The sequence below is a fragment of the Cibotium barometz genome, chromosome 11, assembly GCF_041138505.1.
Source record: "Cibotium barometz isolate CiBa-2024 chromosome 11, ASM4113850v1, whole genome shotgun sequence".
NCBI classification, from domain to species: domain Eukaryota; kingdom Viridiplantae; phylum Streptophyta; class Polypodiopsida; order Cyatheales; family Cibotiaceae; genus Cibotium; species Cibotium barometz.
The window spans coordinates 12210858-12237813 of NC_141056.1; the positions used below are offsets into that span (position 1 = coordinate 12210858).

General features: G+C 47.9%; 2 protein-coding genes across 2 annotated transcripts in view; one reads left to right on the forward strand and one right to left on the reverse strand.

Moving 5' to 3' along the window:
- The window catches only part of LOC147633759 (protochlorophyllide-dependent translocon component 52, chloroplastic-like), a 79667-nt gene that overhangs the window by 48420 nt on the left and 4291 nt on the right, over positions 1-26956 (forward strand). The gene's annotated exons all lie outside the window — the stretch shown is intronic.
- LOC147633760 (uncharacterized) lies at positions 17861-26546 on the reverse strand. Its single transcript, XM_086804789.1, has 2 exons — positions 24991-26546; positions 17861-18106 (listed from the first exon to the last, which is right to left on the reverse strand). Exon 1 carries the CDS (start codon positions 25588-25590, stop codon positions 25171-25173), a length of 420 nt encoding a protein of 139 aa, XP_086660915.1. The 5' UTR covers positions 25591-26546; the 3' UTR covers positions 17861-18106; positions 24991-25170.

Here is a 26956-nt window from a genome sequence, read left to right on the forward strand (position 1 = left end):
CAGTCCGCTTAGGACACTTCCTCCAATAGTGGCCTTTCTCGCCACAATCATTGCAGGATCGTTCGGCCTTCAGCTTCTCTCGTTCTGAGTCGGGCTTCTTCTCAGAAGACTTCTCCGGTGAAGCCTTCCCTTTGCCCTTGTTGTTATTCCGGCCTTTCGACCGTTGTCCAGTTAAGGCCTCCGAACCTCCGCTGTGAGGAGGGTTCGTGAAACGTTCCTCCTGGTCCAAGACCATTGGCACAAGCTCCTCCCAGGTAATGGTGCTGAGCCTGCCACTCGTAATCAAAGAGGAGTAGAAAGCAGAATACTGAGCAAGCAAGTGGGACAGCAAAGTAATGGCCATGTCTTCAGATGATATCTCCTTCCCAGCCTGGAGGACTTCCTGCTGAAGGGCCTGCAGCTTGTTAATGTGCTCCTGCATCGTTGATGACTTTGCAGGGTTCATAACCCGCATCTGCACTTCCAAGGAGATCCTCTTCATGGGTGATACCCTGTTATAAAGAGAAGCCAAGTGCTGCCATATGCCTCTGGCCAGCGTCATGTGCTTTACGTGATTGATTACTTGTGGTGTGCAATTGAGGAAAATAAATGACCGGACCCTGGTGTTGACACGATCCCACATCTGTGCCTGTGCCTCTCGGTCCTTCTTCATCGACAGTAACTCCCCTTCCTCTACTTCCGGCCGTGGAACCCCGATGACGATGAAATCAGCAAGGTCATATGACTCCAGCACAGACTCCATCATCACCTTCCAGATGCCGTAATTGTTCCCGTCCAACTGACGGTCCACTGGGAACGTGGGGAGAGTCGGGATCTTCACATGCTTCTCAGCCATCTCTAACAAATCTGCCATCGCGGTGATGTAACTGAAAAGGGTGGGTGGTGGGGAAAAAAAACTCTAAACCTGCAAGTGGTTGTCCAGCACCTTAGCCCGCCTTCCTCTTGCAACTTCTCTTCCCAAACACTCCAAAACAGTCCACCAATTAGCAACTTAATTATCCCCCTCTTGCTCAGAAAACTCCCAAGATCTATCAAGAGCCTAGGGCTCTGATACCATGTCAAAATACGCAGCGGGAATGATAACCAAACTTGAGACCACAAGAGCAAGTAGAGTGCAGAAAATAGACAGCACAAGAAAGATAGAGAGATATGCGTGTAAACTCTTCTCTATACACAAGATCCTGGGAAAACTGAATGAATACAATGTGGGAATTATGGGGCCTATTTATATGGCCCCATGAGTGCAGTCGGCCAGCGCATAGTGTTCCACCAGCCCTTCACGACTGGGCACTACCAGTTGGCCAGCAGAGAAAAAACACCATGACTCCTCCTGATCAAGTCGGCCAGCTCCAGGTACACTAGAGTGCAGTCGGCCAGCATCAAGGGCTCCTGCCAGCCTGTGGCATCCACCCACACCATGGAAAAAATGGGAAAAAATATGGGGAGTGAGGAAAAATGATAAAACACCTATACGGGGCGGGCACACCCACAACAGAGGCCCTGGTGTCTGATTAAGACAGGAGATGACTTCTAACATAAGATAGTGCTTCCAAATCTTTAAAGCATGAATGATAGCCATCAATTCTTTCTCATATGTGGGTGCTGTCTTTTCGGCTTCTTGAAGTCTTCGACTCTCATAGGCCACGGCATGGCCCTTTTGATTCAAGACTGCTCCAATACAGTCTCCTGAGGTATCACACTCTACCATAAATGGCGTTGATAAATCTGGAATAATCAATACTAGTCCTTTGCTAGCTTAAAACTTTAGTGCTTCAAAGGATTCTTTTTCGGCTTTGGCCCACCGAAATTCCACGGCTTTCTTTGTCAAATCATGTAGTGGACTTGCTACCACAGCAAACCACTTGATGAACTTCTTGTAATAAGAGCATAAGCCAAGGAAACTGTGAACTACATGCACACTAGTCAACTCTGGCCGTTCCATAATAACCTTGACCTTATCTGGGTCCATCCTGACCCTTCCTTGGACATAAAGGGAACGAGCTATGTCAACATATATAAAGAAGAAACGCCAGTAGTAACCAACATGTCTCATGAATTGTTGGACTCCCTTGAAGTTGGTGGGGAGTGGCAGCTCAAGAATGAGTCGCACCTTGTTGTCATTGGTGGAGATACGTTGTTCTGAGACGATGTGTCTCAGGATTACTTCATGCCGGACCCAGAATTGACATTTCAGAGTGTTAAGAGAGATTTTGTAAAGCTAGCATCTCTCTAGCACTTTCCGTAAACACCACAAATGTGTAGAGTTGACACAAAGGTCATCCATGATGTCACCAACATGTCTCATGAATTGTTGGGACTCCCTTGAAGTTGGTGGGGAGTGGCAGCTCAAGAATGAGTCGCACCTTGTTGTCATTGGTGGAGATACGTTGTTCTGAGACGATGTGTCTCAGGATTACTTCATGCCGAACCCAGAATTGACATTTCAGAGGGTTAAGAGAGATTTTGTAAAGCTAGCATCTCTCTAGCACTTTCCGTAAACACCACAAATGTGTAGAGTTGACACAAAGGTCATCCATGATGTCACTATTTGGGTATTCTCTGCGCTTTAGGTTTATGGACGAGTTCCATAAGATGGACTGGCATGGTTGAGGACTTGTTGCCAACACCAAGAGCCAGTAGGCTGGTTATGTAGGCTGGGGATATTGATCCATGCCCATATCCAGAATATGGTACCATGGGTTACTAGCTAAATGAAATGGGAAACTATTCCATGATGCATTCTTGCATTGCATCTATGCGTGTAAGGTTTTGAACCTGTTTTTGCATGAATTGTTTTGTTGCATGCATGAATTGTGCATGTAGTTCATGAGTTGGGGATGCCCTCTTGTGAACTGTGCGAGTGAAACTGTCTTCTGACCTTGCTTGTGGGATATAGACGGGTGGTAAGTATACTACTTTACTCTAAGTTGTTCATTTTATGAGCAAATGGCAAATTTTTCATTTTGTAGGTCCACACTTCATTAAAGTTCGGGCGGACAATTCATAAAGAGGTTTTCAGCATGTTATGAGCTTTGGGCGGCCTCCCACATGTCAAAAGGTGGGATGGTTTGGACGGGTGGCCCAATAGACACCCTCCACTCATCCTCTACATGTTGGGAAAGCTTATCTTTTCTCTCTCTCTCCTCTCTCTAGAAGTGGGCACCAACCATATGGGGGCTTCTCTTTTCATTTTTGGACACACACTTACGGAAAAGCTGATTTTCTTCTTTTTCATGATTCCCATTGCCATGAAAGCTTGAGAAATCTTGTCTTCTACTTATATAGTCTCCATATGATCACCAATTTGTAAAATTTCTCTTCTATTCATGAATATGGAGTCTTGTAAGTATTCTATTGTCCCCAAATATCTGTAAACCCTAATTTACAGAAACTCTAATTCTGTCATAAACCCTCATTTCAAAAACCCTAATTTCAGGCCAACCATAGTACATCTATAGCCCTCTGCTTTGGGCATCTTTTGCACCCAAAAGTCCCAATTTTGGAGTCCGAATACCTGCTAATTTACAGAAACCCTAATTTCAACTGGGAGTGGAAATTGACCCCTTGAAGCGTGGACATCAACCATACAATGGTTGTACTCAAAGGCAAGAAGCATAATTGCAGCAAGAGCTCATTTAAGCTCTCTTTCACTTATTCAAGATCCGAATAGTAGTTCCTTCTTTGACACTTCGGAGGAGATGTTGAGAGAGAGAGAGATGTGGAGGAGATGTGTTTGACCCGGAGATCACAGGATGAGGTGGAGTGTACTGAGTATGGGAGATACCTCTTGGAGATGGGGACTGCACATGGGCTGGCCATTTTAAATGGCCTAGAGAGGTATCCACTTGCCAGTGGCTTTACTTGCTTTCCACACAGACATGGGGCCAGCACAGTGGATTATGTTTTAGCCTCGCCAACCTTCATCCCGAGTATCCAGGATTTTGTGATTGGCCCCAGGCCCATCGGAGTTACGGTGGATCATGCACTTCTCTCCTTTACGGTGGATTTCCACTACAGTACCTGCCAGGTTGGGCAGTCCTCCTATCACCCGAGATATACCTTCTGTAGAGAGACTGATGGAGTATACACCGCAGAGATCTATAGCTTGTTGAGTGCACAGGATCCACAGAGGCCATTAGCAGAGCTCACACAGATCCTGATAGAGGCTTTACATACAGCTGCAGCAACGGCCTTCCCACACACGCAGCCCATAGTACGACCACGTCTTGGGAGCATGTCCAAGAATAGTTGGTATGATGATGACTGTAGGGAGCTCAGAGCCCGACTACAGAGAGAGGTGGCCACAGGTGTTACTACATATAGACAATCACGCATCATCTTCCGATCCCTCATTCGGCGGAAGAAGAGAGCATTCTTAGCTCGGCTGGAGAGAGACATCTATTAGTTGTTTTTGAGTCAGGATTCTGGGGAGGCCTGGAGATTGCTTAGAGTGCACCCCCCGCCTCCGGCCACTACCTCTGGAGATACATGGGGCGAGTATGCAGCATAGTCACAGGGGACGGAGGGGACGGCTGCTTGGAACGCGGGGACGGCGAATCGGGACGGAACAGCGACGGGGACGGACGGACGTCCCCCACGACGCGTCACTCACAGGGGACGGGGACGGGGACGCCGGTGGGGGACGGCTCTGTGAGGGGACGGCAGAGAGCCGTTGCTGGCTGTTTTTTGCCGTTGCGCTCACCGTTTTTGGCCGTTGCGCTTGCCGTTTCTAGCCGTTTATGGCTGTTGGCTTGGCCTTGGGCCTTGACCCTTGAGCCTTGAGCCTTTGAGGCTTGGCCGGTGCAATGGCCGAGACCAGAGAGAAATAAACCAGCCTGCATCTCCAAACTTATCACTAAGTTTAACGGGTCTAGAGACCCTATACCTCATCTGGAGATGTGCAACCTGAGGGAAATAAACCAGCCTGCATCTCCAAACTTATCACTAAGTTTAACGGGTCTAGAGACCCTATACCTCATCTGGAGATGTTCAACCAGATTTGTGAGACATTTGGCCATGTGGACGGTCAGGTTAAGGTGAGTACTCGAACCGTGGGAATGCCGGTAATTCTGTCTGGTTCTATGAATCCATCCTCAACGGTCTCATCAAAACTCACTAGCTCCGCCTGTTCTTCCATTCCTACTCCAAGCTATCCTTCCATCCAATCCTTCAATCTTTCCATAGACTCGGGCTGCCTTGAAGTAAGGTTCCAATGGGAATCTAGACTTGTGAGGACAGAAAGGAGGAAAGACCTGCAATGTCTCTTGGAATGGGTGCGGGTTCATGAATCGGATTATCCCTCTTCATGCTTAGGCTTTTCAGGGTGTAGGGTATCGGGATATGAACTTCCATGTCAGTTCTTCTTGGGTGATCGTCCCTCAAATTTTCCAGATATGCAACAACACGGTCTACCTGGTGCAGGCCTAGTGTGGCTTTCTCGAGGGAGACTCTTAGGGAGTGCTTGGTTGTCGGGACCTCTGTCAAGCTCTTGGGTTTCCTTAGTTGGTTGTAAGTTCAGCATAGAGAAACTTCCCACCATAGCATGTACTGCTTGAGGTTTCTCCTCCAATCAAGCTTGATGCTCCATGACCAACCCCAAAGCGGCCTTTAGCTTTCCCTTCCCCTTGATTGGATTTGAATATTTGGCTAACTTTCGGGTTAGCCGATTGGCATCTATTTGCTCTCTTGCTTGGGGAGCAGATGGTAGCATCTTCTCTTCATCAAATGAGGAAGATGAAACATTGGTGGTTGTACCCTCATCGGGACCCAATTTTTATAACCACACGGCTATCCCGTTTTGCCGATCTTTGTGGCCTTTTTCCTTCAAGAGCGCCTAGTTGAGCGTGGGTGATGAACTTCGGCCAGCAGTTTGTTTCTTATGATTGCATCTTAGGACATCCCTTCATGAGAGAAACCAAAATGATACATGACTGGGACACGAAGCATATTTACATCTGGAAGAAAGACCGAACGCTAAAGGTCAACCTATGCACTTGGAAGATCCATCCTATGAGTGGGATACCCTTAGCAAAGGATTCAATGATGACAGCCAGATCCACGGCAGTCCACTTATGCCAAACGTGCCATAAAACGATGAATGATGAACGGGATAGCATGGAATTTGCACCTCTCCCAGATCCAGAAGACTCTAAGAACTGGATGCACATCCTTGCTACCATGGACATACTCCCAAAACGCACGGGTACCAAATTTGCAGCGGCCGATGGACATGAGATCACATCCCTCCACATGCTCATAGCCGCATGTATGCCTAGTGCTACAAGCCATGAACCTATGAGTGTGAGAGAGGAAAGACCATTACGGGAAAAGCACTCTCCAATGGCTTCAGAGTGAGGAACATTGGCTGAGATATGTGGAAGCGGTTAACACACATGCCTACTGTTAACTCACCCGGGAAGCACGGAAGTGGGTGTGCATCGCTTTGACCATGCGCACAATTAAACATTTTGGCATTTAATCATAGCCATTAAACAATCCACAAAGCTGAAAATAAAAGTTGCACAACTGACACCTTATAGAGGCCAGAATGGGCCGACCCCCTTCCCCCCCTTGGAGTACTTCATTATCCAGGGAGAAATATAACATGTACAAGCTTTGAGGGCCTTACTCTCCCCATGGGAGATGCCGAATTATCCATATACAATCATAAACATGTCCTTCATCCAATATGGCTATCCAACATGTCCTTCCATAGGCGGACAAACGTGTATAACAGCCCACATGGCTCTTTCATACGTCATAAACTTGTATGACAGCCCATATGGCTCTTCCATGAGCACATAAATCTGTAAACCAACCCATGTGGCTCATCCATGAACTCATAAACCTATATAAAGCTTGTATGTGAGCCTCTTCATTTTTTTGCTCGCTGAAGCTCCGCCCCGCCCCTGCTTGCGCGTCCTGCACACCAGCGCCCCCTGCCTTGCCCCCTCGCGCTTGCTCTTGCCCCCCCCGCCTGCTGTAGTTTCTGCGCCCCCCTCCCTCGCTGCTCTGCCCGCCGCACATCTTTCTTGCCCCCCTTCGCCTGCTTCGTTGCTGCGCCCCCCTCCCTCGCTGCTGCGCCCCCTCCTCGCCCTCTCGCCCTCGCCTCCTCGCCTCCTCGCCTTCTCGCCCCCCCCCCCTTCTTCGCGCCCACCTCTCCTCTGCAACGCCCCGACCCCCCCTCCGCCTGCATTTCTCCTCTTTATTTTCTCCTCCCCGCCCCTCTTTCGCATAGCCCCCCCCCCACGGCTTCTCCTTCGCCTTTTCACCCCCCCCTCCCCTTTCGTGCTGACTTCCGCCCCCAGGGGGTTTTGTTTTTCCTTTTCCTCCGGTCTTCCGCCTCTCTGTGTGCAGCCCGTTTCTAGCAGGATTTCCGCTTTCGCCTCGCCTACGCCTGAGCTTCAGACTCTGATGGAGACTCCTCCCGCCTCGCCTCAGAGGGACTCACCCGCAGCCCCCTCGCCCGCCCCCGAGGACACCCCCATCAGGCTTTCTCTTTCGCCGGAAGAGGAAGCAAGCCTCACCGCAGAGGTGGAACGCCTTCAGGCCCATTCCACCATCTGCCGTATAGTCGGCACTCGCCCCAACAGAGGGGAGATCCGAGATCTTCTCCAGGCCCGCCTTCTTGCAGATGTGGGCAAGATCCTGGACGTACAGCTACTGGGCCGTGGACATTATCAGATCGAGTTCGAGACCGCCCAGAGTGTGGCCAAGGTCCTTGCCATGAGTCCCCTTGACATCAGGGGTGCTCGGGCTTTCTTCAGACCTTGGCAACATGGCTTTGACCCAGCAGCGGCTGAGCAGGGAGAGCGCCTTTTTCATGTTACAGTTTGCTTCCCTGGACTCCGTCGGGAGTATCTTCCGCTCCTCTCTCGGCTAGGAGCATTGGTGGGCTCGGTACTCGAGACTAGCCCCACAGCAGCTTCAGTGGTGGCCAGAGCAGCTGGGCTACCCTCCATCAGAGTTTTGGTGTCTGACATCTCCTCCCTTCCTAAGGTCATTCAGCTACCTAGGATAGGGGGGGGATGGATTGATCAAAGAGTGGAGTTCTCGGGGCTCCCGAACCAGTGCTTCATATGCAGGCAGGTCGGCCATCTGGCCAAGGCCTACCCTCGCAGGAGACCTCGACCCTCACCACAGCAGCAGGCCCCTGATGGCCCGCCCACAGATGCGGCACGGCAAGCTGCCTCCGGGACACCTGCTCAGGCCACAGAGACCTCGGAGTGGCAGCCTGGACAGGGGCGCCGCCGAGGGAGACAGCCACAGCAGCACGCACAGAGACCGCTGCAGCAGCAGCCACAGTCTCAGCCTCACTGGGTTCTCGTGAGGAACAGCTTTGCTCCCCTCCAGGAGGAGACACCTGTAGCGACTGAGGACCAGGAGATGCCAGCACCCCCTCCTTCACCCCCCCCACCCCCATCCCCTCCCACCGCCTCGCTTCCACCTTCGCCTCCTCCCGCCCCCGCTCCGGTCTCGACGGCGGCTCCCTCTCCACCCCCCTCGCCCCCCCCTCCTCCCCCCCACCCGCCTCGCCTTCCCGGGAGACCCTGGCAATCCCCTAGCGCTCGCCCGCAGTCCGGAGGGCGCTGAGCACCGACCTCGCTCGAGCACCACAGAGGAGACCTACCATGCCGATTCGGGCTTCACGGATATCATCTATCCGCAGTTGGCTGAGTCGCCTCGGTGTTAGACAGCGATCGGAGGCTTTCGATTACGCCTTCACTCGGCTTTTTGGAGCAGAGGGCCCCCATGAGCCAGCACCCATCCGAGTTCATGTAGTGATACCTCCGGCCCGCGGGGAGGAGGCACTTGATTCAGCGGTGGCCTTCTCGTTCCCTCTATGTGGCCCTTGCGACCAGGAGTGGACTCTAGAGCTCGCTCTTAGCACTTTGAAGACTCAGGCAGTTGAGTTTTCTCATCATGTGAGCGACCTGGAGGTGACAGATGTGATAGGCCGGCTCTGGGAGTTGGCTCATTTTTTCTTGGATCCCGGGAGTGTGGATGCCTCAGGGATTCGTCATTTGGTCGTGCGTATAGTGGCAGACTTAGCACGCGACCCTGGATATGTATGTATACACGAGGTTGCTCTATCAGAGCGGGAGGCAGTCGCCATGGGCCACAGCCACTGGCGCCTGATCCGTGATTCTTGCAGTACACCGGGTGGGCAGATTTGCAGCCGCTCGGATGGGGACTACTCTCCATCCAAGCCGCTTGCGAAGGCCCGCCGCACGGCTGAGACAGCATCCACCTCAGCAGGTCATCCATGAGGATCATCTCATGGAATGAACAGGGCCTGGGTGGAGCACATTTTATACGCTATCGAGGTTGCTTGAGGCAGGAGCTTCAGAGATGCCTGGTTGGTGGCAGCATTGATATTTTGATGATGCAGGAGCACCACTTGGGTGAGAGCAGGATCCGGAGATATGGTTCGGTGATGCCTGATAGATGGGATACCTTTTGGTCTGCAGGGTTTGGTCCTTTGGGTGGATAGGGAGGAGTTTGCATGGTCATTGCAGATGTATGGCGGCAGGCCATTGTGGATCGAGGGATCATTGTGCCTGGTAGAGCACAGTATGTCATTCTGAGGATGCATGATGAGCTATTGGGCGTGCTCAATGTCTTTGCGCCTAATCATGCTAGTGCCAGAGCAGAGTTCTGGACCCAGGTTACGGATGCATTGCCAGAGGCCGCACATTGGTGTGTCGGGGGAGACTTCAACATGCTTGAGGACCCGGCCGATAGGGTGGGAGGCAGTCATGTTACAGTGCACGGCACGGAGCTTGCAGCTTGGGACCGGTTTTGCATGACACTGAGGATCACTGATGCATGGCAGCATGGGGCCTTCTCCCGTTCTCAGGACAGTCTTAGTTTCTCTCGGTCGGATCGCCGACAGGGAGGGACTAATCTATCACGGATTGATCGCTTTTATGTGGGCGACTGGTTAGGGGAGCAAGGGGGCTCCGTCGGCATTCTCGCTGGCACCTCATTTTCAGATCATGCGCCAGTTATCCTGACATGGGAGGAGAGGACACGGGAGCCCAGCTTGCAGTTGAGGATCCCAGAGAGGGTACTTACAAATCCCAGTCTCGCTGAGGACATTGAGAGGATCTGGCATGATAGTCAGTGCTCTGACCAGGATGCAGCAGGCCAGTGTGCCCAGGGACTCATCGAGCTTAGCTCTTTTCTGCATGCTGCAGCTTTGACACGGCTGGGAGAGATTCGCGAGCGGGAGCATCGGCTGAGATGCAGCCTTGCCTCGCTACAACGCCTCCAGGAGCAGCAGCCTGCATGTGAGTGGTTGGCGTCACAGTTGAGCCAGGCACGCCAGGAGGTTAGAGAGGCAGAGGAGCAGAGACATGAGTTTTACTATCGTCGTCAGGCCTCTCAGTGGACGCAGCTTGGTGATAGAGTGACTGGGGAGTTTTTGAGATCACTGGACCCCGCTATGCTCGGGCAGGAGTCCGTCAGCTTGGTAGACCGGATGGTTCGGTAGCTACTGAGCCCGGGGAGATCAGAGCCATTGCCACTGCATTTTATAGAGACCTGCTTTCAGCGGAGCCAGCCACTGAGGACAGAGATGCTTGCAGACAGACTGTGTGGGCCCATGTGCAGAGGAGGGTCACAGATCGTATGCGTTCAGTTCTTGGTGCGCCTAACGCCGGCCTTTTTTATGCGCTATTGGGACCTTTTGGGGCCAGGCCTCCGCAGGGGCTTTCAGCATGTTTTGGACACTGGGGTGATGCCGCAGAGCTTTTCAGAGGGCTTGATCTATCTTATCCCCAAGGGGGAGGGAGTATCAGATGATATTCGGCATTGGAGGCCTATTACAATCCTCAATACTGTCTACAAGGTCTTAGCAAAGGCCTTGAGTTTGAGGATCCAGCCCTTCCTGGGGGAGTTGATTCATGCTACTCAGACAGGATTTGTCAAGGAGCGCAGTATCCTTGACAACATCTTTACTTTCTGGGAGGCGACGGCCCGAGCTAGATTTCTTGGCGAGGACTTGGTCGTGATGCTTCTCGATTTTGAGAAGGCATACGATAGAGTTGATTGGGGTTTCTTAGAGGGCACTATGCTTCGCCTGGGTTTTGAGCCAGGATGGATCAAAGGGGTGGCGGCTCTGTATTCCACAGCTCGCAGCCAGGTGTTGATTGCAAGAGGACGGGGGCCGAGTTTTGAGCTGACCAGATTAGTCCGTCAGGGGTGTCCCCTCGCCCCCTTTCTTTTTCTCTTCTTTGCGGGGGCTATGAGCATGTATTTGACGGCAGAGGAGGTTGGTTTGAGAGGACTTCAGCTCCCAGTCCGGGGGGAGGACCTGCTTGATGCTGAGTTTGCAGACGACACGGGCTTATTTTTGCATGGCCAAGAGGCCAATCTTCTTCGGGCAGAGCAGTCGCTCCAGGTTTTTAGTGCAGCTTCGGGAGCATTGATCAATTGGCGCAAGACAGTGGCCTTTTGGATCAGTAGTGCTCCCACTCCGGCATGGAGCCCGGACCCCGGTTTTAGATGGATTCCTCCAGGCACAGCAGTGCGGTATTTGGGATGCCAGATTGGCCTAGATTTGTCACCTGAGCAGCAGATTGCCCCGCTTCTTTTGAGCATTCGGAAGAAGCTTTTGTATTGGAGTACAGCTCGACTATCCTTGGCTGGGAGGGTGGTGGTGGCAAATCAGGTGCTGTTAGCGACCATGTGGTACATAAGTTTGCTAGATCTTCTCGAGCTCTTGCATCAGCCAGGTACAGAGGCTGATCAAGAACTTTCTGTGGTCTGGGCGGGACGGTCAGCCAGCTCGGGCAAAGGTTGCATGGGCAGTTATTACACTTCCGCTAGCTCAGGGAGGTTTGGGCATTATAGATCCAGTCGATCAGAGTAGAGCCTTATTGGGGAAGCTTATTGTTCGGGGGTTGCTTCCAGGCGCTGAGCGTTGGAAAGAGCTCCTCTTGCAGCGACTGCAGGCTCGGGCGCCCCCAGCAGGGGGCACTTGGGCACCAGAGATTCGCTGGATCTTCATAGAGATGAGGAGGACAGGCCTCAGTAGAGGATGGGAGGACAGATTTGCTTTGAGTATCCTGAGAGCTTGGGAGCTGCTGAGACCGGGGCTCTCTCAGCGACCTCCTTCTTGTGTTGAGGAGCGGGCCAGACAGCCGCTCATCTGGAGCCCAGCGGTTCACACAGAGCAAGGTCATATGCTGGGTTCTCGGCCTCGTCTAGCCTGGGGACCTTTAGCGACAGGCCCAGCTCGTAGTTTTGGAGACTGGCAGGCCTTCTGCAGTCTCCCAGAGGAGATCCAGGTGGAGAGGCTGAGTCACTTCAGAGGAGGGTTGATTATGAGGGATGATATTCAGGAGGCACTCACAGAGGAGTGGTTCACGCCTCTCGAGCCAGTGACCCCACGGTGGATGGGAGCCTTTACACAGTTGGAGATCCTGATTGCTGTCAGAGCTTGCACTGAGGATGGCAGTTGCCTCTACTATGAGATTCAGGATGAGGGCAGACTCCAACGAGTGGAGGTGGAGTCGCCTTTGGTTGCAGAGTGCACCTTTCAGAGGATTCGGGTAGTGGCCGCTGCTTCTCGGAAGTGGCATATTGACCCCGACCCTGCTGATGTGCTCCCGAATTGGCGCATATGGGCATATGCAGCGCGCCCCTTGGCCCGGCTACAATGGGACCCCGGGGAGTACGAGTGGCATGATCCTTATGCATCCCTTGAGGCCACAAAGATTACCTTTTTCCAGTATACTGTTCGGCTAGGGCGGCATATTTTGACGACGAGGAGGACGGTCTCTCCAGCGCGGCAGCGGGGCATTGGCGGCTACAGGGACTCTCACAGGAGTTCCTGGAGGATTTTTGGGCTCGGCTCTGGGCTAGTCGGCAGGCCCGCAGGATCTCGACTTTTCAGTGGCTGGTCGCCCACAGGGGCTCAGCAGTTGGCACTTGGCTTGTTTACAGCGGTCTTCCGGCGGCCTGCGTCCGATGCGGCCACCCTATGGAGACACAAAGACATTGCCTTTGGGATTGCCCTCAGGCACAGCAGATTTGGCTGCGGATGCTGCGTATTCTGGCTCCCCTCTCTCCAGAGGGTATGTTTACGTGGGGTGCCGCTGCTTGGTCGACTTCGTCAGGGCCTGCTATGGGCTATGAGATGGAGCAGGGCAGTCAGGCCATCAGATTTATTAGGGGCCAGCCTCGCCTGGTTCCGGCACCGGATTTCTCGTCCGCCAGCTGGACACAGGAGAGGGATTTACGATGGGAGCTCCTCAGCAGCCTCACCATCTGGTTCACCTGGAGGGCCCGGTGCTTTACGGCCTTTGAGGGGAGATTGGAGCCACCAGCAGAGACTGTACGGGGGATTTGGCAGGAGTTGATCCACACCCTGCGAGGACAGTACGACCGCATCCGGGGAGACTCGGATGAGGCGATCTTGCGGCGCCAGGCCTTTCACACCACTTGGCGCTGTGGCCCTTTCTACACCTTACACACGGGATCCCCCCGTTGGCACTACAGGCCACCTGTTTGGCTCTTCCCCCCCCCTATTGTATGACTTAGCCTCTCAGTCCTTTGTACTGATGCTTGTATTTTGCAGCACCTAGGGAGAGTCTCCCGGGCTGCCCTGCTGTATTCACTGCTCTGTTTCTCTTATGAGCAGGAGAGATCTTTTGTAGCCCTACAGGCGTTTTTATATAACTAATGAAAGGATCTTTTCTCGGAAAAAAAAAAAAAACAGCTTGTATGTCGCATCCATGAGCGCCCAAAACCTGTATACCAGCCCGTGTGGCTCATCCATGAGCGCATAAACTAGTATAACAGCCTGTACATCACATAAAACCAGATATTTCGGCAAGCTATAGGACTGTTTTGCTGAAAAATAGCCATCCGGGTGTGCACGATGGTGCAGAGTAGTGAAAATCATCTTCCCCAAGCTGGATATGGCTATGGTGGGCTAAGAAATGAAGAGAAATGCTGAAAAATCAGAGTTTTTAGCCTCCAAAAACCTGCTTGAAGCTCAAACTCGCCCAAGAGATAACTCTGTCATGTTCAAATAAGCAAGAAAATGCTACAATGCCATGTGTAGAGCTGAATTGAAAAGTGTGAGGACACTTGTCTCACTTTTATCCTCTTATCTGCCACATGTCCCAAATCCAAAGGCCAAAAAAACCACAATCTTCAGCTCTAAAAATATCCCAAATGATAGCTAATTTCACATCGGCGCTTTGGCAATACTCGATCTCTGTCGAATTCCGGAGGTGATGACACCACATGAGAAATACATGTAAGCACCATGTAGAAACCCGTTTCATTGCTCGATCTCCCCCAAATCCTCAAGAGTTTGCCATACATACTTTTCCACTTGACACTTGAGCTCCAAAACCCATTTCTGTGTCCAAGAAACTGTCTCGAGTACTTGGACCATGCTACGAACACTGGATAATCCCCCATTCCCAAAGCTTGTACATTCTTGATCTTTTGGGCATCCAAAGTCCTTCCACACACATGAATTCTGGAGATGCCCAAAATGGTGACACCTACTTCTGCCAAGTCGGGCAAAAGGAGTCGATGAGTTCTCTATTCCAGCCAACACCATGACCACAAAAAAGGAAGGGTCAACCGTTTCCCAGTCGGAACCCAAAAGCTTTGCCACTCTGCGTGCAAAGCACGAAACAAAAAATTGGCACTAGCTAAGAACGAAGCCAGAAAGCTAATGGAGGAAGAATGCACTAAAGCTAAGCAAACTAAACAAGTCCCCAAACACTGTAGGGCCTACAACGTAGGATGCCGTTTTGTTCAATATAAAAAGGCCCAAAGAACCCATGATGTGAAGCTAGGAACATCTTACGATGATCTCGCCAAGGTCAAGGAAATAAACCTGGCAAGCCCAAGGGCTATATAGGGGAAGACCTCTTTGCTAAAGAAGAAATGAAATGAAATGAAATGTCATATTAACGTCTTCAAAAGGCCAAAGTGACCTATGAGACCAAAGTTACAACAATGTGACATCTGATACACTGTCTGGAAAAGAAAAGAAAGAACTGAAGGTAAGTATCTAGCCCTACAATACATCAGTAGGGAGCATCCGGAAGGAGCAACTAGGGAGAGTGGGAAGCTAATGCTACTAGTCAAAATGGGGTACATGAGTACATGGATACATGAATACATGAATATGGGGGAGTACAAAAGTGACAGTGAGTACAACAGTATATGGCTGGAGTCGTAATCATCCTAGGAGCTCTAGCATGGGTCTCTGCCGGATGGCCTGGATATCTGCCATAGTGAGATGCCTGGTCGGACGAGCCCGATGCCTCGCAATGATGCTCTGAATCCTCCGGTGTAGGCACCGTCTCCGATGTGAGGATCCGTGAACCCTCCGGCGTCTGCATCTGCCCAACTGGATAGCTCTCTCATCTAGAGTCCCACGGGGTGCCCACTCCTCCCGGGTAGTCCCTCTAAAGAAGTCAGTAATCTGTCTCTGTGTGGACTCCCTGCCAGTCGGGTGTCTGCTCCTGATAATGGACTCTGTGAGCTTGTGGATCTCCAGGAGATAAAAACCCAAGCATCGCTGATCACAATAGTCCATGACTCTAGCCAGTGGTCCAAATCCCTCTCTGAAAAGGCAATGGTAGCGCCCTCGAATCTCGACAGATGTTGTGCTCCTCCGTCTCTGGCTCTATCCAACAAATTTGACAAATCCTGTCCCCTGGAGGTATGCCTCTAAATCTGCCTGTCTCTATCTCTAACTGATGTCAAGAGGTGCGGATCTGCCCAATGGCGCACCTCAATCCATGAGACAGATGGGTATCCATGTAGCTCGGTCTAAGTATAAAGCCATCCTCATTGGTGCGGAGAAGATGGTCTCTATAGAAAGCCATCTTCATCCCCAACTCCTGTGAGGGCTCTAGCCATGTCCTCCTAGTGTCCAACTGAATGAGGTCCTGTCTGATGACTCTACTAATCTCAGAATGTGTCAAGGTGAGAGAGGGTGCCTCCAGAGAGTACTAGAAGGGTGGAAGTCTGTCTAAACTAAACCCATGGAGCTCAAACCAGGATGCTATCTGCGCATACCAACATGAAGTGTCTCCCTCCATGGCTAGCTGATGAGAGGACTCTAAAGCAAGTCATGCACACCGGTGTCGGGGAAGCTCCCAGGTGCTATGAATGAAGGACACTGATCTAGTAAGAGCCTCGACTACGATCGGTGGTGCTCCCATCTCGGCTCGGATAATCTCATGGGGTGCTCCCATCTCGGCTCGGATAATCTCATGGGGTACCAAGGCCTTAGCCCGAATCATCCTGGAGATCATGGACACAAGTGGTCTCTGCATCAATCTCCATCCATCGTATGTGCGTCCTGATCGACAATGACGATCTAGGATAGGCCCCCAGATCTGTACTCCATATAGCATAGCCGATGTGACCAGCGTGTCAAAAAGCCACAGCTTAGTGCATGGCTCCTGAAACTGTACCTATGAGCACATCCTCTCTAGACCTAGTGCTGCATATCCTCTAGTCAATCTGGCCTCTGCTGCCCCCCTCATGGAAAATGTGGGCCCAATGAACACCACTCCAAGATATGTGTATGAGTGAACATACTCCACTGTCTCCTGCCCATATGTGAAAATAGGCGCTGATCTCCAGACCCACTTAGCTGTAGTGTTAAACACCATAATCTTGGTCTTACCAAGGTTAACTGAGAGCCCACTGTCCTGTGCATAAGCATGTAAAGTATCCAAGTGCCTCTGCATACCCTTTGGTGAGTCTGCTATAAGCACAATATCATCAGCATATAAGAGCAGAGGTATCCAAGTGCCAACCAACTGGGCTCCTCTGTCCCCTCGTGTCCCAATATAATCAGAGATCTCATCAATGTATAGTCCAAATAGAATCGGAGAGAGCGGGCAGCCCTGTTTCACCCCTATAGTGGAGTGTACTGGCTGGGAGTGACCCTCTGAAGTCCGCACCTGCCCAACTACCGTCTCATAAAGTGCCATAATACCCCAAATGAGCTCACATGGAACCCCCAAGTCTTGCAGCCTGCGCATCAGTCTAGCTCTGGGCACTGTATCAAAGGCCTTGCGGAAATCCACAAAGCCACAGTAGATCCTCCTCCCATGTGCTTTGCCGTCCTCAATGATAGCCCTGAGGGTAAAGATATGATCCAAAGTAGAGAATCTCCTCCTGAAACCGGCCTGTCCCTGAGCTCGGACCCCTTGTCTCTCTGCCCATCTGCTCAACTCCTGCTCAAGAATAGAGGCATATAGCTTGGCCAGCGAGTGACCAATCATAATGGTGCGGTAGTTAGTCGGCAGGCTCGGATCTCCAGACTTGAGTACCGGCACAATCGTGGAAGTACTCCAAGTCCCAGGAAACCCCTCACACATGGCTCTATTAAACATGAGAGCTAGCAAGTCTGCAATCATATCTCTAGCATGTATGAAATGCTCGGCTACAATGCCCTCATGATCCTGTGCCCTCTCTGTATGCAATATGTTGATGGCCCTCCTCACCATCTCTGCTATGAAGAAGGTAGAAGTGGGTGGACAAGGCTCTAGAGGGTTCGGTAGTGGTGGCTGCTCTGGTACTGTGTAGAGGGAGGCTGCTACCATAGTCACAAGGGACGGGAGACGGTGACGGGGGACGGGGACGGGGGACGGTGACGGGGGACGGGGACGGGGACGGGACGGGGGACAGCCATAAGTAGGAAACGGGGACGGGGGAGGGAACGGCACTCAAAAAATACTTTTTTTTTTAAATTTTTCTACTCTACACTTATTCTACTTTGGAACAATATCAAAATGAGCACAAATTTACACTAAAATGGTAAGCTTTTGAGTCATATTAATAATTAAGTAGATACAAAATGAGTCGTGACTCAAGAGTCAGGAGTCAGGACTAAGCCTTAAGGAGGCAGAATACATGGATGGACTCAAATGAGTCAATGACAAAAAAGTGTTGAAGACTAGAGGCTAGAGCTAAGTAGTAAGGCCCATGAATCATGATCCATGAATGATCATCCACGTGAAGTGCTCGCCTCATGGTCATGGGTAGCTTGTGCCAAAGAAGCATCAAGCTCATCCTCAGTCTCATCCTCACTGGCATGCTGCTCCTGCACCTCTACAACCGGAATCTTATTCTAGGATAGATTGTGGAAGAGTAGAGAATTCACAAGAATTGATTCAACCATAAAAACCAATGCTTTGCAAGCTTCAACTAAATCAAATCAATTGAAATTCAAACACTTAACAAAATTAAAATATTTAGCTCAATAGACCATGTTGGGTGCAATCTTCCCCCCTCTTGTGCGTGGCCTTTCCCCACACAAGACTATTTCTTTATTAGCTTTCTTTCCACCAAAATTAGGCCATAGCTCCCAAAATATACAAAATGTGCTTTTAGAGAGCACGGCACTCTTCTTTAACAAAAATAGAGTGTATAATATTGGGACTAGGGTAAAGCCATAGGCTTTAATAAATTCCACATTATAAATGTATCTTTCCTAAAGTTCAAAATGGAAAAATCATTTGCTAAGGTTGCAAGCTACTATGCTTGCCAAAAATGAAATGTGATGAACCAAGACATTTCTTCCAAAGTAAACTCTTCAATTCCCATAGTCTTCATCACCTGAAAATATAAGCCCAATTAATAATTAAATTAATCCCACAAATATTAAACAGGCACAAATCATAACCAACTCATGAGTACCAGGCGTAAGTACCCCAGGAATCACCCTGCCATACAAACCTAATTGAAATAATCATAGATGGCCTCAAACATACATCATATACCGCACGTATTAATATTTATAGTAGTGTCACCCACGATATTAACCTAGCCGGCATGACACAAGAGTAACCTAGACGTCCCCAAATTACTCAAGAGGGGATAAATAATATTTTTCTAGAGGACTTAAAATATATTCTCATGACATCCCTCTTGCTTGAGTTTGCAATTGTCCTCAATTGAGCGGATTTGTTGGGTTTTCAGGGTAAACTCGGAAAAATCTCTTAGGCATCCATTTAGCATCTTCTTGAGGATGATTCTTGAAAGTCAAAAGATACTTGAAGTATTGATTACCTGTTCTTGATGTTGTTATCTCTTGGTCAATTATAGCATCAGGAACTAGTACTTCTTCCTCTCCTTCAATAAGAGGTGGTTCCTCATATGTTGGGTGAGTAGAAAGTGTTCCGCGAAAGGGTTTCAAGAGATGGATATGAAAAGAATTGTGGATATTCCAATTAGATGGAAGCTCTAGTCTATAGGCCACATCATTAATCTTTTGAAGGATTTTAAATGGCCCATAATATCTAGGCGCTAGCTTCACTGCAGGAAATTTTTCCACACTCTTTAATCGCCGTTTTTCAATTCTCAAAAGTACATAATCACCTTCTTGAAATGAAAAATCTTTACGCTTCCTATTTACTTGAGATGTATACTTCTCTTGAGGTCTTGCAATACAATCACGCACTTCAGATAAAATGCGATCAAAGTCTCTAACATATTGGTCGGCAGCTTCAATCTTATGGGAGAGTCTAGTAGCCGGAATAGACAAAGCTCTACCATAGATAATCTCAAATGGTGCTCGACCAGTAGCAATATGAGGAGTATTATTATAAGCAAATTGGAGTAAGTGTATGCACTTATCCCATGCACTAGGTTGCTGGGAAACATAGGCTCTAAGCATATCTAAGATAGTGCTATTTGTGACTTCGGTCTGTCCATTCGATTCCGGATGGAAAGCCGTGGAAACATCTAACTTAGTGCCTAAGTTTGAGAAAAGAGCAACCCAAAAGTGACTACAAAATTTAGAATCTCTATCAGAAACTATCACTTTGGGTAGTCCATGATGAACAAAGATTTGCTTGACAAATATATTCGCGGCTTGCTGAGAAGTTAGTGTCTTTTTACATGGAATGAAATAGGCTTGCTTACTAAACCTGTCCACTATTGTCCAAATCATGTCATGATGACTGGAAGTAGTAGGAAAGCCAGTAATGAAGTCCATAGACACTTGTTCCCATGGTCTATCAGGAATGGATAGAGGCATAAGCAATCCTAAAGCTTTGCCTTTGTAGCTTTTAATTGCTTGGCAAATGTTACATTCAGCTACAAATTTAGCTACATCATTCTTCAAATGAGGCCAAAAGAATTCTCGAGAAACTACTTGAAAGGTTGCGGAAACTCCTCTATGTTCCACAAATGGTGGTTGGTGCATCTCTTCCAAGACTAGTTGTCTATAAGGTTGAGTAACACACAATCTTTTCTCAAAGAAAAGATAGCCATCATTATGAGAATAACTTCCTTGAGGTGTCCAATTGTTTTCACGCAATTTGATCCATATTTCAGAAAAATCTGGATCAACTTCATAAGTACAAATGGTTCACTTTCAATAATGGAAATGTTGTTGATATTTGGTCTTCGACTCAAAGCATCGGCAACAACATTTCTTTTCCAAGTTGGTATTGAATCAGAGGTTGGAAACTTTGAATGAAAGATGCCCATGTGCCTATCTGAAATAAGGGGTTGCGTAAGCAAATGCCTAATGCTTTGTTGATCCGTCTTGATAAGAAATTCAGAACCCATTAGGTAATGCTTCCAGATTTTCAAAGCATGCACTACTGCTGCTAATTCCTTGTCATATGTGCTATAATTTTGCTCTGCAGGCTTAAGCTTTCTACTCTGATAAGCAATAGGATGGTTGTCTTGCATAAGAACAGCTCAAATCCTTTGCCACTAGCATCAGTCACTACTATAAAGAATGGTCTTTGAAAATCAGGTAGTGTTAGGACTGGTGCTTGTGTTAAAGCATACTTGAGTGTTGCAAAAGATTTATCTTGCTTTTCAGTCCAATTGAAATTTGTAGCTTTCTTAAGGAGTTCAGTCAAAGGATAAGCAATATAAGCAAAATTCTTGACGAACTTCCTATAATAACTACATAGGCCAAGAAAAGATCTAAGGTCATGTATGTTTCTAGGCGTAGGCCAAGAAGCTATACACTCAATTTTCTTAGGATCTACACGAATCCCTTCAGCCGACACTATATGACCTAAGTATTCAATCTCTTCTTGAAAGAAAGAACTCTTTTCAGGATTGACATACAATTCATTTTCTCTCAAAAGGTTGAACACTTGTTCCAAGTGTTGTTCATGCTCTTGTCGATCCTTGCTGAAAACAAGAATGTCATCAAAGAACACTATAACAAAACTTTGAAACTTAAGGAATATGCGATTCATCATACGGCTGAAAGTAGCTGGAGCATTGGTCAAACCAAATGGCATAACCAAAAACTCATAATGACCAGTTTGTGTTTAAAAGCTGTCTTGAAAATGTCTGATTCAGTCATGCGAACTTAATGATACTCAGACTTTAGGTCAATCTTGCTAAAGATCTTTGATCCTCTAAGCTCGTCAAGACGATCATCTACCCTAGGAATAGGATATCTGTTCTTGACAGTAATCTTATTCAATGCACGGTAGTCTACACACAGCGGAGAATTTCCAGGCAATAAGTCAATACTATGATCCTCAGGCCTAGACTTAGGTAATCCTAGAGGTAGATCTTCCATGAAACAGTCACTAAATTTGGAGATAAAAAGATCAAACTTTGGACTTTTGGATGTGTCAGACTCAGCATCAAGCTGGTTAACCCATACCATATAAGTCTTGTCTCTTTTTCTTAGAGCTCTCTTTGCTTGAGTGTGACTCAACAAAGGACTCATTTCTCCTTTGACTAGACACTGGAGGATAATATTTTCACTGTCCTTCCTTAGAGAAATGCTATGAGTGTCATAGTCTATAATAGGGTTGTACATGTGTCTCCAAGGCATACCCAAAATTATATCTACCCCTTGTAAAGGTGCAACTAAGAAATCCCTCTTTTCTGTTAAAGGCTTGATGCATAAATCCAAACCTTTCACCTCTTGCATGCAATTATACTTTGTTCCAGTAAATGCTGCTTTGACTTTATAGTGCATAGGTGAAGAATGAAGATTTAATGCTCTAAGTGCCTTTTCAGAAATGAAATCATGTGTACTACCATCATCATGCAAAATAACAACTTCATGTCCATTTATTGTTCCTTTTATTTTAAGCAAAGAATGAACATGAGGTTTACCTTCTTGTTCTGAGTAGTCTGGATCGGAATTACCCTCTTGCTTGAATGATTCTTCTTCATTGTCGTCTTCTTCAATCATATTGACTCGAGCTGCTGCTGCTGCTAGTGTCGAATTCTTGGTACGCTCCAGACAATTCGGGGCTATATGTCCTTCTTTGTGGCACTTGAAACATTTGATAGGAGGTGCCTTCGGTTTTCCACCATTGACTTTCTTATTGGTACTCATGTTGCCTTTAACCTCGGCCTTGCCTTTGTCATAACCTGGTTTATACATCTTCTTTGAAGCATAAAAAGATTTAGTAAATGGTTTAGAAGAAGTACCCTCATGTGCTTTAATCTCTTTAGGAAAACCATTTTTGCGTTCGGAATTAGTTGCCAAAGATATTGCAGTACATAGTGAATGAGGTCAAAACATATTCACATCGGCCCTAATGGTAGATCTAAGGCCCGAAATGAATTTCCTCTTTTGGTCCTTCTCGCTGACTCTCTCCACAACCTACACCTGTAATAAAGTATTCCAGAACTTTTCTACATACTGTGACATAGTTTCCTTTTCAAGTTGATGCAAAGTGTCCCATTGGTGCCTAACTTTAGACTTGAATTGTGAGGGTAAAAAGTGCTTTTTAACCAGTCGTTGAAATCTTTTCCAAGAATCTGGCTTGTCACGACCTTGCTTTATTACACTCCACCATAAAGCTGCGCTGTCTACCAAATGATTGACTGCACATTTAATCTTATCACTCTCTGAAAATTTTTCTCCTGAAAAATAGTCATCTAGTTGACTAAGCCAAGCTAGAATGACCCTAGCATCCTTCTTTCCATCATAATTTTGAAATGTGAAAGCTTTCCGACTTATCTTAGATTCTTTTTGTGACCTTTGTGCTTGTAATGTAGCATTTACAGCCCTTTGGATAGTGTCATCTTCGTCATCAAAAGATAGCGAAGAGTCACGCTTGCGTCTACGACTCGTGAGCTGTCTCTCCAATTCAATACGCTTCTCTCTCTCTTCTACAATTTGATGTTGTAAAGAAAGGAGTTGCTCTTGAATTGATGGCGAGATAGGAAAATCTGCCATAGTGCTTGTGCAAATGATGTAGATAAATAAAATTTTATTTTATTTGATGTAAATAAATAAAGCAAATGTAAGTACTTATCTTATTTTTCTCCCGCAATTTGATCTTGGTTGAAGCTGAACAAAGACGCTATTCAATGGCTGAATTGAATTCTCGTCGCTTCAAACAAATCCCGAACGATTCCGCGTGATTCACGAGACTTGGGCTAGTCGAATTGTTGATGAAATAATTTTCTGCACTTTGAAACCTGCTGAAATAATCCTGTAAACCTTGCCCAATCTCTGTAATATTTTTTGAAAATTTTTAGAATTTTTCAGAAATGATTTTGGAATTTTCTGGCCTTTTCTAGGCAATTTTTAAGCCTTTTAAAACCTGTAAATCACTTTTCTGCACCCAGAAATTTCAAAATTGGAAACCTTTTTGAATTTCTCTTCAAATTTGAAAATAGGAGGGGTAAAGGCTCAAAAAGGTGATGTGACTTGCATGGGGTTTGGGAAAAGTAGGATTAGAGTAAAGAGTGATTAAGCTTATGGAGATTAAGCTTATGGGATTTTTTTTTTAATCACACCCAAGCGCCGATTTGCGCCGGCAGGCTGCCGCGTTGCGCCTTCTTCATGGATTTTTTTTTGTGATTTTTTTTTTTGATGGCTTTTACACAGATAAATATGCTCCGTCCATTATAGATTTGCTAGTGCTTGAAGCTTTCTGATTTCGAAGAAAATACTGTGAGGCTTCTGGCTATGGGGATTTCATCCATGCGGTCAGATTTTGATTTCTCTGAGTATTTAGAAAAACCACTTTTTGATAGAGAGGCATGGTTTTGCAGGGTGGTGAGTGGGTTTGAGAGTAGATCTAGTTTTGAATTTTTGACCTTTGGGTAAAGACCTACAAAGCACCCTTCTGTCCAATGGATAAATTCCTGCACTTTCTTGATTTTTGAGAAGTTGAAGCCCTTTCCTACCTTCTCCACAAATCTCCTAGCCCAAGCTCCGATACCACTACAACCGGAATCTTATTCTAGGATAGATTGTGGAAGAGTAGAGAATTCACAAGAATTGATTCAACCATAAAAACCAATGCTTTGCAAGCTTCAACTAAATCAAATCAATTGAAATTCAAACACTTAACAAAATTAAAATACTTAGCTCAATAGACCATGTTGGGTGCAATCTTCCCCCCTCTTGTGCGTGGCCTTTCCCCACACAAGACTATTTCTTTATTAGCTTTCTTTCCACCAAAATTAGGCCATAGCCCCCAAAATATACAAAATGTGCTTTTAGAGAGCACGGCACTCTTCTTTAACAAAAATAGAGTATATAATATTGGGACTAGGGTAAAGCCATAGGCTTTAATAAATTCCACATTATAAATGTATCTTTCCTAAAGTTCAAAATGAAAAAATCATTTGCTAAGGTTGCAAGCTACTATGCTTGCCAAAAATGAAATGTGATGAACCAAGATATTTCTTCCAAAGTAAACTCTCCAATTCCCATAGTCTTCATCACCTGAAAATATAAGCCCAATTAATAATTAAATTAATCCCACAAATATTAAACAGGCACAAATCATAACCAACTCATGACTACCAGGCGTAAGTACCCCAGGAATCACCCTGCCATACAAACCTAACTGAAATAATCATAGATGGCCTCAAACATACGTCATATACCGCACGTATTAATATTTATAGTGGTGTCACCCACGATATTAACCTAGCCAGCATGACGCAAGAGTAACCTAGGCGTCCCCAAATTACTCAAGAGGGGATAAATAATATTTTTCTAGAGGACTTAAAATATATTCTCATGACAACCTCATCCTCTTGTTGCTCTTCTTGTTGACTCATCTCCCACTCGGTGAAGAAATCTGCCTTCTTGGTCACGCTCTTGCAAAGCATTCGCAAGTTCGCACTGACGAAGACAAGGTCATTGGCACGCTCTACCCCGAGTCGGTTCCTCTTCCTAGAGGCAATGTGGCTGTAGGTACTCCAAAGTTACTCCAAGCAAGAGGAGCTGACGGCCTGGCTAAGTATGCGGATGGCAAGCTGCTGTAGCTCCGGTCCATCTGAACCAAAGTCCTCCCACCATAGAGCAGCACCAACTTTGGAGCGGTCAACCTGTGCATCATGACAGCCATAGGAGCCATGAAATGACCTATACATCGAAAGCTGGTCCCTGATCTTGCGCCTAACCGATGCATCAGGCACAAGACGATCCAAGATGATCCTCCATCCAGCGCGCACCTCCCGGTCGCTCTCCTGCTTGTTGCCTTGGAATTCTGGGTCCACCACATAAGCTGCTGCATGCAATGGAGAGTAGTAGGAATTCCACCTTCCTAGACACAAGGCATGGATCTCCTCGTATCTGTCTTCGTCAGGCACGAAGTCTTTCAACTTCTCTATCATGCGATCCATGGGCCTCGTAGACCTTGCCTATGCATGGTTGCATAGCGTCTACAATCCTCAATAGGTGGACTATGGGCCTCACCATAGCATCTGTGGTCTTCACACGCTCCCACCAAGAGGCGTCATCCGCCCGTAGCCTACACTCTTGGCCAGTGTTTGTATGGGACTCTTCCATGGCGACAAACTCGTCGCTAAGGAAAAGCCCCCTCAAAGCACCGCTACAATCCTTCAACCGGCCCAACATGAGAAAGTTGTAGGCAAACCGGGTGTCAAAATATTTGAGGAGAGAGACAGGACCTCTTGTTGAACTCATGCCGAAGTCTTTGGTGGTTGAGGACAAAGGAGACCATGGTGTTGGCCTCCTCAATGAGCGGGCTGATCCATGGTAATGCCCCGATGTCCTTGAGGAGGTTGTTTAGGCAATGAGCCATACAAAAGGACACCGTGACATGTCCATACATACCTTGGAGAATAGCTCCCGCCGCCCTATTGGAAGGCTCCCCATCCGCAACAAAGCCCACTACATGCTCGGGGCCAACGATCTCCATGGTGATAGCCCACTCCGCCGCAAGCACATCCACGCTCTTCCCAGTGCCGGATGCATCATGAGATGAGATGAAGTACATCTCTCCGCGGGAATATGCAACCATGCCGTGAATACTCCTCTTGCGGGTGTCGCTCCATCCATCCACAATGAGGGAGACTCCGTTCCTCTCCCATTGCCGCTTTGTGTTGTCGGCCGCTTGCTCTACAATGCGCTTCTCCTTCTCGAGCAATGTAGTGCGCAAGCTCTCGGATGAGGGGGGCGTATAGGTTGAGCCATACTCCCCAATCTTCTTAACCATGACCTTGAAGTATTCCGACCTATTCAAGAAAGTAATTTACTAATGAGAAGGGAACTAGGATGATGAAAACATGAATGATGAATTGCCAATGATCGATTGCACTTACCTAGCCGCTTGAAAGGCAATGTGGTCACGGAAGAAGAAGCGGGCCACCGCCATATCCACCTCCTCCTTTAACTTGGGGTTCCAATTCTCCCCAAGTGTAGATTGTTGCCGTGAGCCACGTAATGATTGAGAGACCGTGGAGATGGAGGGTGCCGGCGTCGTGGATGGAGTAACATTCCGACTTGATGGTGAAGGTGATGGTGTGCATGATCCCAATCCACCACATGACTCCGTTGTAGAGGCTTGAGTTCCTCTCCCCATCGTCACGGGATCCACGGCCACTCATGGTGTCCTTCTTGTCGCTTCGACCGCTTCGTAGACGCTAAGCTTGTCAAGAAGTTCCCGTCTCTTCTCAGGCGTGACATTCGTGCAAAACCTCACCTCATGCCCACTCTCATGCAAGAGGTGGGCTCGCACTTTGTCGG